Genomic DNA, 16,280 nt, shown 5'->3' on the forward strand with positions numbered 1-16,280 from the left:
GGATCAGTGCGATGATGAGGAGGATGTTTGAGAGGCTCGATTATTTGCTATGTGCTTATGTTAGAATGTTAGAGTGGTAATTAGTTGTCTAAAACAAATATTAAGTTGATGGTCTATGACTTTGTTTTATGCTTTGGAATTGATATTGGTTATTTGTTATTCATTTTATTTGTTTAATGACATGAGTTTTGTTGGTTTATGTTATCCGATGTTGTTTGAGTGGCGTTTAGGGTTCTTATGAGTATGAGATCACTAGATAATAGGATATTAAAAATAAAAAAACGGATCAGGTTGTTTCATATAGACAGACACACTCCACTACCTCGTCACTCAATTATTGAAAAAAAACTAAGTCTCCACCTTTATCTCGCATGGCAAGGTCTCCCTCTTTGAACCGTGGGAAGAAAGAAACAACACGCTTCATCTACAATCTCAGAATATGTCACACTCCATCTTTGCTTAAATATTATATAAAATACGCAAACGAAATTCATCAAATCGACAACAAAATCAAACAATGGTGCACTATTTATTGCAATTACGGTTCTCTCTAACCTGAATCTACCGACTTCGGCAAAACAACAATAACTTTAAAAAAAAAATTAGGTTTCTGAACGATACAATGATACCACTTAAGTGTATAAAATATAAATCAATGGACTTAAGTGACTATGTTGAATTAGGCTTACGGATGGCTTGCGACAATTATGGTTCAAATGGCTTATATTAAGGTCTAGAAAAATCAAAAATTTTCTTCTCGTCTAATGTTGATCGAGAGTTGGGGGGACATATCAGTGCAGAGAGTGGAATCCAGTTAACTAGAGAGCTGGGAAGTATCTAGGAATATCGGTTCTACAGAAGAGAATTAATAAAGAGACTTTTGGGGAAGTGATTGAGAGGGTGTCTGCACGGTTAGCAGGATGGAAAGGAAAAACTTTGAGTTTGCTGGACGTCTCACACTTACCAAAGCTGTTTTGTCTTCGATACATGTACATTCGATGCAAACAGTTAAGTTGCCTGCATACACCCTAAATAAGTTGGATAAGTTGTCACGTGATTTTCTCTGGGGAAGTATTGCAGTTAAGAGGAAGATACATCTGGTTCCCTGGAAAACTGTGTGTCTTCCAAAGGAAGAAGGCGGATTGGGCATTCGTATGGCTTGTGAAATGAATAAGGCTTTACTTGCAAAGATTGGTTGTTGTTTGCTTCATGATACTAAGAGTTTATGGGCACAAGTGTTGCGTAGTAAGTACAAGGTTGGAGATATCAAGGAGCGTACTTGGACTATAGTGAAGGGCACTTGGTCGTCGACTTGGCGGAGTGTGGCCCTGGGAATCAGGGAATCTATTCATGGAGGTTATAGTTGGGTTATTGGTGATGGCAGGAAAATAATTTTTTGAACTGATAAGTGGTTGATGGAGGGTTCACTACTGGAGAATGACATTGATATGCTTCCACAGGGTTTTAGTGCTATGTCTGTTCGAGACTTATGGGTAGAAGGCATTGGTTGGGATATGGTTAAGATTACTCCGTTTATATCAGAGAACCGCAGGTTGGAACTGTCAGTGGTGGTTGTGGACAGGGTTACTGGTGTAAAGGATTGTTTGTCCTGGGGAGAAACTGTAGATGGGCGGTTTACCGTTAAGTCCACATATCAGCTGTTAACAAAGAATGCATCGCCACAGCAGAGTATGAGAAGGTTCTATGAACGTCTCTGGAAAGTAGCTGTCCCGGAGAGAGTGAGGACTTTCCTTTGGCTCCTGAGTAAGCAGGTAATAATGACTAATGTGGAGCGTTATCGACGGCATTTGAGTGTTATGGAGGTTTGTCAGGTATGTACTGGTGGACTTGAGTCCATTATGTATGTGCTCCGTGATTGTCCTGCTATGGCAGGTCTTAGGTGTCGTATTGTTCCCCCAAATCGAAGACAGAGGTTTTTTGTATCCTCGGTGCTGGAATGGCTGTATGATAACTTATGTGACAGAGGTGAAGGGCGAGTAGGCGAGTAGGCGAGTCTTGGCCGACAATGTTTGCTTTGGCAATCTGGTAGGCGTGGAAGTGGAGATGTGGAGATATTTTTGGGGAGAACAGAACCTGGCCTGATAGGGTTAAGTTCATTAAGGAGCTGACAAACGAGATGATAGTGGCAAGAAAGGTTAGTGGAGAGGATCCTCAGCTTAGGAATCGGGTTGAGAAGATGGTTCAATGGTCACCTCCGCCCTCGGGTTGGTTTAAACTGAACACTGATGGAGCTTCGCGGGGAAATCCAAGGTTGGCAACTGCTGGTGGGGTTCTAAGGAACGAAGTCGGTGAGTGGTGTGGCGGGTTTGTGTTGAACATAGGTAGATGCTCTACACCGCTGGCAGAACTTTGGGGTGTCTACTATGGTCTCTATATCGCTTAGCAGAACCGTATAACGAGGTTGGAGGTTGAGGTGGATTCTGAGTTGGTTGTTGGTTTTCTTAAGACAGGGATAGTTGACTCTCATTCGTTGTCTTTCCTGATATGTCTGTGCCACGGCTTTTTTTCAAAAGACTGGATTATCCGTGTCTCTCATGTATACCGAGAAGCTAATCGCCTCGCCGATGGATTAGGGAATTATGCATTTTCTCTTCCTTTAACTTTTTAGCAGTTGCAAACAATTCTGGTGGTTGTTGACTCAATTATGCGGGAGGATTTGAGTGGACCTGCGCGTCCTCGTTTAGTTCTTATGTAATTTTACTTTTTATTAATAATTTGCATTGGGAGTTTTCTCCCTTTGTTTAAAAAAAAAAAAAAAAAACCAATCTAAGAGAATATAGCACCTGTTTTTATATAGCATACGTGTTTTTCTTGTACCGCCAGAAACTAAAAGAAATCACCTGAAAATCAGACTAATTTACTTTGATTGTAATTCAATCTTTAACCTAATAATAACAAATTTATATAAATCAGGGACGACTAGAACCAATGAGTCGTAATGAGGGCTCCGCTCTTTCTAATATCATGACGACCGTTGTGAGAATCCTTATTTTATTCTTATTAGTGACCTCAAAAGTTCCTAAACATGTGTATGGATGGATTTCTTTTTTAGTTAACAAAAAATTGAGAATTTAGATTTATACATTCTCTCAGTTCATGAATTAGAACATTTTATATGGTCTTTTTCCCAAATGTTATTCGAACCGGTAATTTCTAAGTTTTACTTCAAAATATTTACCATTTGAGTAAATGACATGTGTCTGGGTTACTATGAACATATTTGCTCCACGACCGTCCATTACAGGATTCCCTACTTACACACGTAATGAGAGAGGCAGAGTGTCTAGCTTTCATCTCCCGATGAGTGAAGTAATTGAGGTATATTTCTCCACGAAAAAAAACCTGGTTTTACTCTTGCAATGAACATGGTAAATTTCGCGATCCAAAACAATTTAATTCATTATTAATGTGGGAAAAATAAAGTGTCACACACATACGTACCAAAAGAGAGCTATATTTTTTTTTTTGGTAAACAAATAGAGCTATATTGATGTGTCATTACAGATCTACATACGATTCATGCATGAAGAGGCTGCTGAAACTAGTAAGACAGATGGCGTCAATCAGAGATAATATTACAAATAGATTTGAATATCATGAAAAATATCATGAAAAACAAACCTGAAAATGGAAAGAAAACAAGTCTACGATTAAAATTTATTAGGGAGAAGAAGAAGAAGAAACACAAAGTAATTGGACAAATAAATGTGCATATGATGCAATATCCCAAACGTTGTCGTTTTGCTTGGCCGAGAGAGATCTGTTCTTTTGTTTTTTTCCTTATTCTAAAATAATAATTAGAGGAAAACAAAATAATTAAGAGTGACGAAGAGAAAGTGAACAAAAGAGATGCACGTGATGCGAGGGTGTCTTGGATTTTGATTAGAGCTGTTCTTTTGTCTTGTTGCTTACAGGCTTCTCTTCGTCATTATTATCAACAACTATGTAATTAAAATCTTTCATTTCTTAGATTCATGTAAGCTATGCTTAAAAAAAATTCTCCATTTTATAATTGTACAAGTTTTGTTTGCACCATTAGTTTAATTTGGACGTTAGTTAGCTAGATTTTAATTGTATTATAATATGTATATACGGAATTTATATGCTCATCACAAGTATGTTGCATTGATGTGAGACTATGGATCATTATCAAACCATGTTTCTTTTGTTTCTGGTTAATTTAACAAAGTTATGCTTAATTAGCTGGTTATATACATAAAAATTCACGCAATATATATATATATATATATATATATTGTTTAATCTCCACAAATGACAAAAGTTTACTCAAAAAGGTATATAAGCATTGTTGTGTTAAGTAACTTAAGTCGTGTTGCAAATGACAGAAGTTAGGGTGAACAAATACGGTTCAAAAGGGGCAACCGAGGTAAATAAAAAGGTGTATATATTTTTTTTGACATTCATACATATGTATAATATATAAGCATTTTTGTGTTTCACACATCTCGTATCAATTATTTTAGTCGTTTGATTCCCACGATCGGACAAAAGTTTAATGTTCCTAAAATGTTTTCGAAATTTAAAAACGTGAATAAATAAAGATAGTAGGAAAATAAACTCAATAATGAGTTGTAAATTGTGCAAGAAAACACATACAAGTGTCTGCTACATGTAGATCTAGCGTGCCAAACAGGTAAGATTCAAAGGATGATGAGCATTATTAGGGTTTTTGGTTCTTATGTTTGCAAGAAACAGAACATTCTTGGGTAGGTTTTGGTGGCCCATGTGTTTTGTTTTCTTATGATGACTCTTACTACACTACATGTTGTTGATGTTATGATGCACGAATTTTATGTCTTTAATCTTGAGTTACTGGTTAATGACACTTGATGTGTACTTTGTTCTTCGATTTTTCTTACTCTCTTTGTCAACTTCCTCCAATCAAATCCGCTCCGAAATATTATGACACGTAGATAGGACTGACTGAGCAAGTTCTGTCCCGTTCCCCTCCAATTTGGTGACAATTATGTGTTTCAATCAAAATCCCCTCTTTAAACGGGGAAATCTGAAAAAAAATTACCATTAAATTATAATTTAAAATGAAATAAATATTTATTAGTTTTATGATTGTAAAAATTAACCGGAATACTTAAAATTATAATTTAGTAATAGCTTTATGTTATTTCTGCCTCTTTATTTTTTAAAAAAGAATATTAAACACATTTGGAACATGATTTTAGTTGCGAAAATTCTTGTTCCGAATCAGAAATGGAAATAACATTTATAGATCAACAAACCGTCTCGTTCCCATATATATATACGTCATGAAATCCCGTTTCTACCACACCGTCACGCGTATTCAACAAAACGAGCATTCATATGATATGCCATGGTCTATAATTTGAAACAATATAAAAACGTTATAAACTTCGAAATCCAATTTAATGGATTTACACCATGAGAACAAAGGACACAAAGTAGCCAAAAAAAAAAAAAGGACAAAAGAGTTTATATAGGAATTTGATTTCTTAGATGGGATTTTTCTTGTTGCTAATCACCCAATTTGAAAAGGAATCGAGAGTATTCACATCCGCTCTGTAATGTTTTTGGGTAAACTCAAGGAACATAGACCAAGTGAAGTCAGGGTATTTTCTTGTTTTCATCTTCTCCAAGATCTCACTTGGTGGTCTCACCACTTTGTCTTTCTTCGGACACAAGAAAAATGCCATCGATTTCCTCGCGCATTCTCTATTCACAACCGCTCTATGCAAACAACTCTTGAATATCCCGTTCGATAGAGCCTAGACAAAACCAAAGTTTAATCTATCATTTGTGTATTGAGGTAACCATAATTAATGTCTATTACTATATATATATATATATATATATATATATATATTATCTATTAATTACCATGAAAGTGTCACCGATATTGACAACGAAAGCCTTGGGATTGGGGAGAATGGACCGCCATTGATTGTCAACAAAGACTTGAAGGCCATTGACTTGGTCTTGATGTAGGATGGTTAAAGAGCTTGGATCACAATGAGGTCCTGTACCTAACGTGAGATCTGGTGTTTGGCATGGAGGATAATGATTTAGCCTCATTATCGAATCATTCTCTTCGAAAAACCCTCGGAAATAGTCTCTGTTTACGCCTAAACTTAGCCCCAAAAGCTCCATGATCTTGAGTGATAGGGAACTCATTGCTTCACAGTAGTCTTGATACACCTTCCTGTGAACAAAACCGGGAAAATCATTAGCTAAACCGGTCAAATTGTTTCCGGTATGAGAAAACCGGTTTATTTAAAGTAAGACTAGATAACAGAGAAAACAAGGGTTTGCTCTGTTCTATTTTGTGGTTCTTGTTCTGTTTTAAAAGGACACGTACCCAAAGTGTTCGAACTCTTGTCCTAATGTATCGGAGAAGTAATTTTGAACGGTTTTCGAGCCACTATTCTCGTTGGAGAATCGGAAAGAGAGAGTCTCCTTCCATGGGAGCTTGGTGGAGAATCTTCCGGTGAAGCTACTTGCGTAGCCACAGCTCTCACCGGGTTTTCTCTGAGCTCTCTGTTTTCCGGCGAGAGGCATGTCGAAGAAACGTTCCATCAAACGTTGAGCTTCGGATATGAGTGACTCGCTGACGCCATGATTGACGACGAGGAAGAAGCCGTGTTTAGTGCAAGCTTCTGCGATGAGTCTAGAAGCTTCAAGAGTAGAGTCTTGCCTTGAGAGATCGATGAAAGGGACGTTGAGCTCGGGGATATCAATGGAAGGTTTCTCTTCGTCAGGCCAAATGAATTGGTTTGGGATTTGGGTTTGAAGGTTAAGAAGAGAAGGGTTGAAGATTAATGGAGGAGTTTGGTCGTTTCCAAGATCTTGTTTTGGTTCGTGTTCTTTCTCTGCCGGAGATGTTGTTGTTGTTGTTGTGCAAAGTATCGCCATTTCTTTTCTTTTTTTTTTTCTTGGAGAGTTTTTGGGTTTTTGTTTTGTCTTGTTCAAAGTGAGTGTTGTTGAGGAGATGGGGGAACAAAGGGTCCTTTAAGTCTTTATATAAGCAAGCTTCAAGTCATGTTATTGTACATTTGTTTGGTTTTAAAAATCTTTCTTATAATAATTGTTTATTTTTTCTCATATTTTTTTTCTTGAAGGGCTTTGCCACATGGGATTTCATACTAATCTCTTTATAAGGTGAATATAATAGTAGTGTAAAAAAAAATTGCGTATAATCTTTAATCAAAAGGACAAAAAGAACTAGACGACAATTAAATCCTAACTTAAATGTGTATTTGTTTCATGTGCTTGGTATTCATGCATGTTGGATTCAATCTTGATGTTATAAAATACAATCTTATCGGAATCTTGCAATCATTTCATGTAGATATTGTAATCAAAATAGTTACATGTGTGTATCTAGACTATACCACAAAAGTTTTAGAATGTATACGCGTAAGACCTTAATAATTATTTTTAAAAACTAGAATTTATCATCTATAACATCCTAAAAATTTCCTTTAAGTACATTCTACAATGTAATACTAACTGAACTTTTTATGATCAAACATTTAATTCACTGTAAAAGAAAAACCGGATTTGACCACTATAGATGTCACAAAGACAGATATATCCTCTTAGAATCAAATTTGGCTTCGGTCCAAGAAACAAATTGCCATGGAGATAGGGACTAATTGGGTATTAAAATCACATCAAAACTATATTGTTTATAAGCAAGCAAAATTTATGAAATCAATGGATACTTTTGTTGGTGTCTGTTTTTATAGTTGGCAGGAAGAAGAGGTCCCGAGGTTATGTTTTGGCTCTATTAGGAGAAGTGTTCGTTCCATTTACTTTCTCGTCTTACATAGTTTTTGAATATATTATTCTTTTTTACTTTAGGTTTTTTCTTGGTTGTTTGTCGACTTTTTATTGGATGTCAAAGAGAAAATGAAATAGGAGAAAAGCATTCGTATTTTCAGACTGTAGATCCAAACACAAGTAATAACTTTGGGCTGCTCTTATTACACTTAAATGGTAAGATATGGGGTCGATTTTGCAAACCCCACAACCTGCAGGATCTCTTGTAATTATGCCCAAATCATTCATGGTTGTTTCGACCAATTACGACTTTGAAAAAGTTCGTAGATTCGTTATTTTATTGACACTTTATCATTTATTCGCATTTAGGTTCGTAACTAATTCCTAACATTTTCATCAAAATTGAAAGATTCGTAACTAATTCATAACATTTTCATCAAAATTGAAAGATTTATAAGGAAAAAACAAATACAGCGTGCTATTATAATATAATCGTTACTTTTGCATTTTTATAATCGAACCAGGCACTTGACGTTAAAATCGTACTACTCTTATCATTAGACTAAGAGAATTTTACAAGAAAAAGACCGATTAATGGCTATATTATCTAACGGCCGCAAGTGTCTGCTTGTCCTGTTTGTACTCTCGGCCAGCTCTGACTATAAGATGAAATTTTTAATCTTCTCGAACATTAATGTTATGAAACAAAAATTTGAAACCATATATATGCATTTGTTTCTTAAGTTTTAACTATGATAATATTAAAAGTAACTGAAAATCTGTATTTTAATATATATATTTTAACTAAACCGAATTGAAACCGAAAATGGATCTATATCGAGGAATTGTGTTTATTTGCTTTATTTTGTCAATACTAAAATTCTACAAGAAGTGTTTGTTCAAAGCAAAAAAAAAAACTCTACAAGAAGAAAATGGAATGTAGAAGTGTGGGAAAGATCAGTAGACTATTTTCTTCACACGTGTGCTTATTTGTCCAAACTTGAAACTAATAGGACATGGAAAAGGACAAAGAGGAACAGAAGTGTTGGATGAGGAGAAGTAGGTGGTGGGGACAATAGGTACGAGAGAAGTGAGTAGAAGAGTATAGGATGGTACGCATGATTTCTCTCTTTGCTTCTAACTGTTCTCGGAATCCAAATAGCCCAAATTCAAAACCCCCCATTGGCCACTTCTCTGTTCCTCTCACTCTCTTTTATTAAACCACTCGTCAAAATATGACTCTGTTTTTTTGGTTTTGAAAAAAAAAAACTCTATATATGAAATCTTTGTTTGGAATATTAGTGGCTAAAAAAAGGTCTATCTTTCCTTTTATAAATGTAGTATATTTGGTGTAATCATTGAATTCCTAAATGTTTCCCTTGACCATATAGGGATTGAATTGGTTATTATAAATTCTAATTTTTGGTTTAAAGAAGAAAAAAAATACTATTGTTGGAATTTTTTTTGTCAACCAAACATTATTTACAAAAGAACGCCAGGTAGCCCAATCCAGAGAAAACATGTTTACAAAAGAGATTGCCGAAATTAGATTTCTAGACGACATAACTAGACAATCCGTCTTCAAATTCAACAAAAAATAAATTAAGATCCACATATCTACTCGGTATATATATATATATACATATATATATATATATATATAATTTTATTGATAATATTTGAATCTTAAAACCGGACTTGAATTTCACACATTATATTTTGTAATACAATTTAACTATATATTTCATCATAATAAGAGAGCTAAATATTTTCTATTAAAATAGTGTGTGTAACATTTAAAATATTTATATCTTAGTTAGTAAGAAAAACTTTAAAATTTGACAAAACATAATTAATGAATAAAAAAATGAAAAGTTCACAAATATAATTTCAAAATTAACATTGTTTTAGATCATTGTTTATGATATGTTCTAATATTCTAAGTAGTAATTTTACCTCATGTCATAGTCACTCATTATAAATGCGTTAAAATTATAACAAAATAGAAAACAATTTTTATTATTTTTTTGATCATAATTAACCTGACTTTTAATTGTATATACGTCATTATAATGGATAAGAGCTGAAATTCACATATCAAAAATAATATGTTCACTATATTTTTCAAAATTAACAATACATGATCAATAGTGAAAAAGAAATTAATATCCACAAAAATATTTGGAAAACTAACTGTAATCTCATAAATAATAATGTTACCACATGTCAAACTAATTTTAATGTTTTAAACTTAACATATTTTATTCTATTATATAAAATTTGGTTTGTTAAAGTTAATAACTCACATGTGTTACATATATATATATATATATATATATATCAATTAGATTGTCAAACACATATAAAAATTAACATGATGCCTGTCCGAAAATTTCAATATGTTTAATTTTTGATTAGAAAGCAAGAACTAAATCTGATTTGATTTGTATCTATAACATCTTAATTTTTTTTTTTGTCGTCCACTGATTTAACATATGGACTAAGAAACTTAACTGTTTGACCAATGGTCGTCTAATCGGTTGAATCAAGTCTTTCGGGACTAGTTACTTTCTCATGCCAAAATTTCGATATATTTATCATGAAATGGATTTAAGAAAGAAAAGAAAAAAAAGAGAGAAAAAAAAGTGACACATATTTCAGATATGGATATAAAGAAGTTTATTTGCACAAAAAATATATAAAGAAGTTTTTGTTTTCTTGATATAAAGTACAGACATGAGATATTTATTGGTTCTTTGTTCAAAAAAAAAAGAAAAAAAAAAAAGAAGAAAAGAGATATTTATTGGTTCAATCTCAAAATAGAAACTTCAGTCACAACATCTATCGCACATGGACTTGTCCAACCACTTAATGCGTTTTAATATAAAGATGTTTGTACTCCATCAGAACTTAATCTCATTTATAATTTCCTATATTTTTTGCCAGACAAAAAGACAAAAAGATGTGAGTTCCATTTCAATCCAATATATTCCATCTAATCCTAATTAATACAAGTTTAACCTTTTTACACATAATAAGAAAATAAACTAAAATTCAACTAGAAATACATCATTTTTGTAATTAACAATTTTCCATAACTCAAAGCCAATAATATTCAGTTTTTTTTTAGCCTATTTTACAGTTCATCCATTAAGACATTTACTAATACAAAGTACAAACTGCATAGAAACATTAAAAGATTTATCTTTTGAAACAATTTTTTTCTCTAAAACTTGAATTAATTAGGAACACAATGAATACAATATTTTATAAATAAAATATAGGGGCATTTTCAAAAATACCCCTTTTTCCATGCATTTTTTAAAAAATATCCCTATATATTGACTATTTACCTCTCTTTATGTACAAAATGACTAAGTTACCATTTTCTGAGTGATAACAAGAATTTACAATCACCAAAATCGAAAAAACAATTCCTGCCAAAAATGAAAAATTTTCCTACCAAAATTACGAAATTAGATTTTCACGCCAAATTTTTAGAAATTTATACTTTATAATAACTTTTTAAAAACCTTGTAAACGCTTTTAAAAACGTTTTAGAAACCTTATAAAAACCTTGTAAACACTTTTAGAAGGTTTTTAAAAGGATTTTTAAAAGTTTTTTTTATAAGATTGCTTTTACAAAGTTTTTATAAGGTTTTAACCTTATAAAAGCCTTATAAAAGCTTTATAAAAACCTTGTAAACGTTTATAAAAACTTTTAGAAAACCTTATAAAAATCTTGTAAAGACAAAACCTTACCAAAACCTTATAAAAGCCTTGTAAATTTTTATTGGCGGAATTTTTTTTGTCGAAATTTCTTGTCAAATTTTTTTGCGGGATTTTTTTTTCAAAATTTTTTTGGCGGAAAAATATGTCGGAAATTTTTTTTGTTGGAAAATTTTAGTTTTTCATTTTATTGATTAAAATATTTTTCGTTTAAGGGTAAAATGATCATTAAAAATTAAAGGAGGTCAAAAATGAAAATGGCCAAAAGAAGTATAATTTTGAAAAGGAGGTATATAAAAAGAGTATTTTTAACAAGTTTTCTAAAATATAGTGTTCATAAAAATAATTTGAATTCAATTTTAACCATAATTTTTCTCTTAAACTTATTTCTTTCACATATTTCTATCTCTCGTTTTTAATGCATTATTTTTTTTCATTTTTTCTAATCACGGTAAAACAACTACCAAAAATGGTAGGGTCTTCTTGTAATTCCTTCTTTTAGTTATTACATCAAATAAAGTCAAAATAAAAAAACCCTATTACCATTTACATAAGGAAAGTTCTTGATTTTGCTAAAAGTATGCTAAAATATTATTCAGGATATTAAAATTTTAATAATGTTTATACTCATCATATTATTTAAAGCTACTAGAGAGCAGAAACAAAAGCAATTAAATTATATTATACTGATAAATTTTTAAAAATATTTTTTTGAATATTTTTTTTGTTAATTATGTATATATTTCTAATAATTCAAAACGAGATATGGAAAATAACTCAATTTTCCCAACCAGTATATTATTTATATCAGTTTTATTTTTAAAATAATGAATATTTATTTACCAATATATTAGTTTATCATACCAATATATATATTTATAGTTATTATATTATTCTTCAATAATTATTTGATGATAGTTTTAGTTTTAGTCTTAACTATATTGCTTAATTCATCCCAAATTCACCAAAAAAATGCATGATTCAGTTAAACAACATTAACAATTTTAGTTAGAATCAACTATTTAGCCAAATTCATCGGTTACTATTTAGACCAATTTAGCCAAAACTTTTATAAAATACCAAAAAGTGGTCGAAGGTTTTGACATCTTTCCTTATTTTCAGAAAAATGCTTTCCAGTATATCTTTTTTTTTTTTTTTTTTTTTTGGCAAACTCTTTCCAGTATATCTATACAGACGATTTTACCTACAACACATACTATCACACGGTAAACTATTTTACAGACGATTCACGTCAGGAAAATTTTCTTGGCAACGCATAGATAGATGTACGATAGACACTTCTATTAACACAAATACTGTAGCATCCATATTAAACACTTTTATTTAGAATAAGTTTCTACTTAAACCAATATGGAAACTCGGATACATGTATTTAATAATACAAAACTTTATTCTCTTGGGATTTTCTTATATTGTCTAAATTTGTATTGATGTAGATTAAAATTCATGAAAAAAAAAATGTTAAAGAGTATATTGTACAAACAAATTATAATAATGTCACGCCACAAATATAGGCATCATCATTAATGTGCGCAGCTATTGCCTTAATAGATTCCGGTAATTTTGAAGAGATACACTGTACACACAATTGATACGGTCATCAATGAGAAATTAGTTCCCATAAGTAGTGAAATAATTTTTCTTCTCATATCCAAAGAAAATCTTTAGGTAACTGTAGAATGTGGATACTGATAAGTGATAACGATTCAACCATCAATAATGTCAACTACATAGTGCGACAGTAAGACAAGATGCACGTTGGTTATTACAAAGGTTGTAGTGGTGTCTCAATTCGTTATCTCTTGAACACCTCTTCAACACAAAGTCACTTTCTCTCATAATTCTAGAGCCATCACTTAAACTATTTAATATTTATAATATGTAGAATCAAAGATATAAAAGAAATGTTGCAACTTCTTGTATATTGAATCGTAAAAATCAAGACCTATTTTTTTTTTGAACAAAAGTAAAAATCAAGACCATATACACCCAAAATTCACCAAAAAAAAAGTCATTGACCAAAAAAGTAAAAATAGAATTAAAAGTTTGATTGGCTCGTTGTTAAAATGGCAACCACAAAGATGATATGAAAAGTGGCAAGTAAAGTAGTACAACTTTTGCTACACCGTTAAAAAGTTTGATCGTTGCCAACCGAAATCAAAGTCCTTTGAAATTTGTTTGAATAACTTAGGATCTTATATTGAAGATTCACACAATTCGAGTTCGTGAAGAGGCAAGCATTATACAACCACCATTACAGTGCGAAGATTCAAATCATTATCACCTAGTTCAACTTCTAAGGTTAATATACAACCACCATTACATCCTTAAGTCGTTTAAATTTATTTATTTAAAAGCATGCTAAGCTTTTTCGGTTCTATAATTCCTATAATGAAATGTTTTTTCTAAAAAGTGTTAGTGAAATTACCAAAGAGAATAGTCAAAGTTATGGATGGTTAACGAGTAGTAAATACTGTAACAAGAAGTCATCCAATCCCTTATTACGGTATATCTTTTTTTTTTGTCAAACTATTTATTTTCATTCATCTGGAAGAAACAAAGTTAAAAGTAGGCTAAAGAGATACAAAGCAAGTAAGGATATGGGTTCCATGAGTTTTCCAACCAGGTGCTTGACCTTGAAAGACTTGCAAGTTTTGAAAAATCTTTTGGGACCACAGCGGAATCGAACATGAAGAAAGACTTCTCAAATTCCTCGACCAACAAGTGGTCATAAACGGCTCGCGCGACACACGCATAAGAGTTTTTAGAAAGGTGTACCATGTGAAGGGTACAAGTAAGAGTTCTCGCCGGAAAGAGACGGTTCAAGAGCCATAACTCAACGTTTTTAAACTCTTAAACTCAAAGCACATACCTTTAGGTAGAGCTTCTATCGGGATTCTCAAGTGATAGGTGTAAAACCGTAACAAAGCAGGTGGGTCCTCCCTACCATGAAGCCAAAGGCCATGAAGGTTAAGGAATTCCACACAAAACTTGTAGTCGGTTTTGCACTCGAAGGGGGGAAACAAACCCGAGCTTACATCCTTTAGGCGATTTGGAGAGGGGAGTTGGGCCACACATGTCATAACACTTCATGCTTTGGGATTCACATATCATAAACATAAAGGATATTAGTACCAGAGATCTCGATTGCTTAAGACAGAACCATAGCCATGATGATGAATTACTTCTCAGCTGGAGTCTTCGGCCAGCGAGTTTGTAATCTTGATACAACCATCTGCTAAGGTTTGGCCAACAATAACTTGGATCAGCCCTAGATTTAATAAGAGTTAGGTTTGAGACCAACCTTATGCCATTCTTCTCTACATCTCTACATTCACGAATACTATCCTTGATGTTGCTAAAAGGTGCTTGTAGAGGTTTGGGTTTTGTAAGAGACAGAGCTGACAGAATGAAGAGTATAAGGTAATCATAATGCCTTTCCTCTTCATTCTTATACTGGTGAATCGATAAGATATGAATTGACGAGCTGTTCTAGTACTTGGTTCGAGGGCACTCAAATAGCAATCGTGATAAAGGAGCTGAAATCGAACCTGACATGTGGAAGTGAGTGGGTATTGGATTCCTTTGGAATTGAAGGCAATAACCGGTGTGTGACAATTGTGCTTTATAATCCAGGAATAGGTTAGCCACCATCGAGGAGAGGCGAAGATTGCAGCATTAGTATCCTCTTTTGTTGCATCCATGGAAGAAAAGCGTTCACGACCATCCCCACCATATGGAAGAACAAAGGTTAATGGGCTTGCCATGAGAAGGAATAAGACAAACCTGGTCCAGTCTGGTAAAATAAAAGTTATAGCAAATGTGCTGTTGGGCCAAGACTGGAATCTTAGTGGGCTAGGTCCACCAAGGGGAATCATCAGTTGGATTAGGGTTACTCTTGCCGCCGTCAACATCCTCGCCAAAACAATCGTTGCAGCTTCAAATTTCCGATGAGGTTCACAATTGACGAGCAACGTGAGACATATAGGCGTCCAAGATCTAAGAGGTGGTTTAGGGCAGATTCCAGCTTCAAGCTTTGAAGTTAATTTGGATTCGCTGGCATCTTTTTCTGCTAGCTTCCAGGACGACGTGAGCAGAGCATGGGGTCGATGGTTCACCAGGGACCATTGTCGGGCTCTGTCACTTTCTGGCTCGTCGGGTAGCGCCAGAGAAAAGAAAGAAATAACTAACATATGGTAACTGGGGGAACGAACGAGGCACGAAAGAGAACAAAGAGAGAAATTACAAAAGAACCGAGAAAAGAGACAGCGATCCTGACGCCGGCAAGTCAAAACTCTACCAGCGTCGGAGAAATTAAAAATGAAGAACTTTTTCGATAATTGTGTCTGGGAACGTTTTTTCACAGCTAACTCCTTGTTATATCTATTACGGTATATCATGAAGAATGTTATTATGACCAAATATATTGTAAAATATAAAATGAGATAAATAAAAAAAAATAGTGGAAATTAAATTGAGGTGACGCATATTAATCAACAACGAAAACAATAGAAGTACCAAAATTCACTAGTCCTGAGTCATGACAAATAAAAGACGTCCAAAGTTTTTAGGGTCCATCGATTCTATTACAGAATACCAAACTCAAACTCAAGAAAAGTCATACAAAGAAGTATCTCAAAAAAAAAATATTATCAGTTTAGAATAAATTGATGTTAGAAAAAAAATGGCTACCTACACCAAATATTGATGAATATATGGTGACACATGCGAAG

The 16,280-nt window shown here is 33.1% G+C and overlaps 1 protein-coding gene across 1 annotated transcript; it reads right to left on the reverse strand.

Annotated features, from left to right (window-relative positions):
• Window positions 1–5,216: 5,216 nt before the first annotated feature.
• On the reverse strand, window positions 5,217–7,139 carry LOC104725687 (gibberellin 20 oxidase 2-like). The gene is made up of 3 exons (XM_010444385.3): window positions 6,374–7,139; window positions 5,896–6,217; window positions 5,217–5,783 (listed from the first exon to the last, which is right to left on the reverse strand). The coding sequence occupies exons 1-3, from the start codon at window positions 6,925–6,927 to the stop codon at window positions 5,511–5,513; spliced, it is 1,149 nt and encodes a 382-aa protein (XP_010442687.1). The 5' UTR covers window positions 6,928–7,139; the 3' UTR covers window positions 5,217–5,510.
• Window positions 7,140–16,280: the final 9,141 nt, after the last annotated feature.

This window comes from Camelina sativa, chromosome 11 (genome assembly GCF_030686135.1).
Source record: "Camelina sativa cultivar CO46 ecotype springtype chromosome 11, ASM3068613v1".
Taxonomy (NCBI): domain Eukaryota; kingdom Viridiplantae; phylum Streptophyta; class Magnoliopsida; order Brassicales; family Brassicaceae; genus Camelina; species Camelina sativa.

What these genes read in the sequence shown, in the direction of transcription:
- LOC104725687 (XM_010444385.3), bottom strand. Translation starts at nt 6,927, where the DNA reads ATGGCGATACTTTGCACAACAACAACAACAACATCTCCGGCAGAGAAA. An exon ending in CAAGAGTTCGAACACTTTGG is followed by an intron (nt 6,218 to 6,373) that starts GTACGTGTCCTT and finishes TTTTGTTCACAG; the next exon opens with GAAGGTGTATCAAGACTACT. An exon ending in ATATCGGTGACACTTTCATG is followed by an intron (nt 5,784 to 5,895) that starts GTAATTAATAGA and finishes GGTTTTGTCTAG; the next exon opens with GCTCTATCGAACGGGATATT.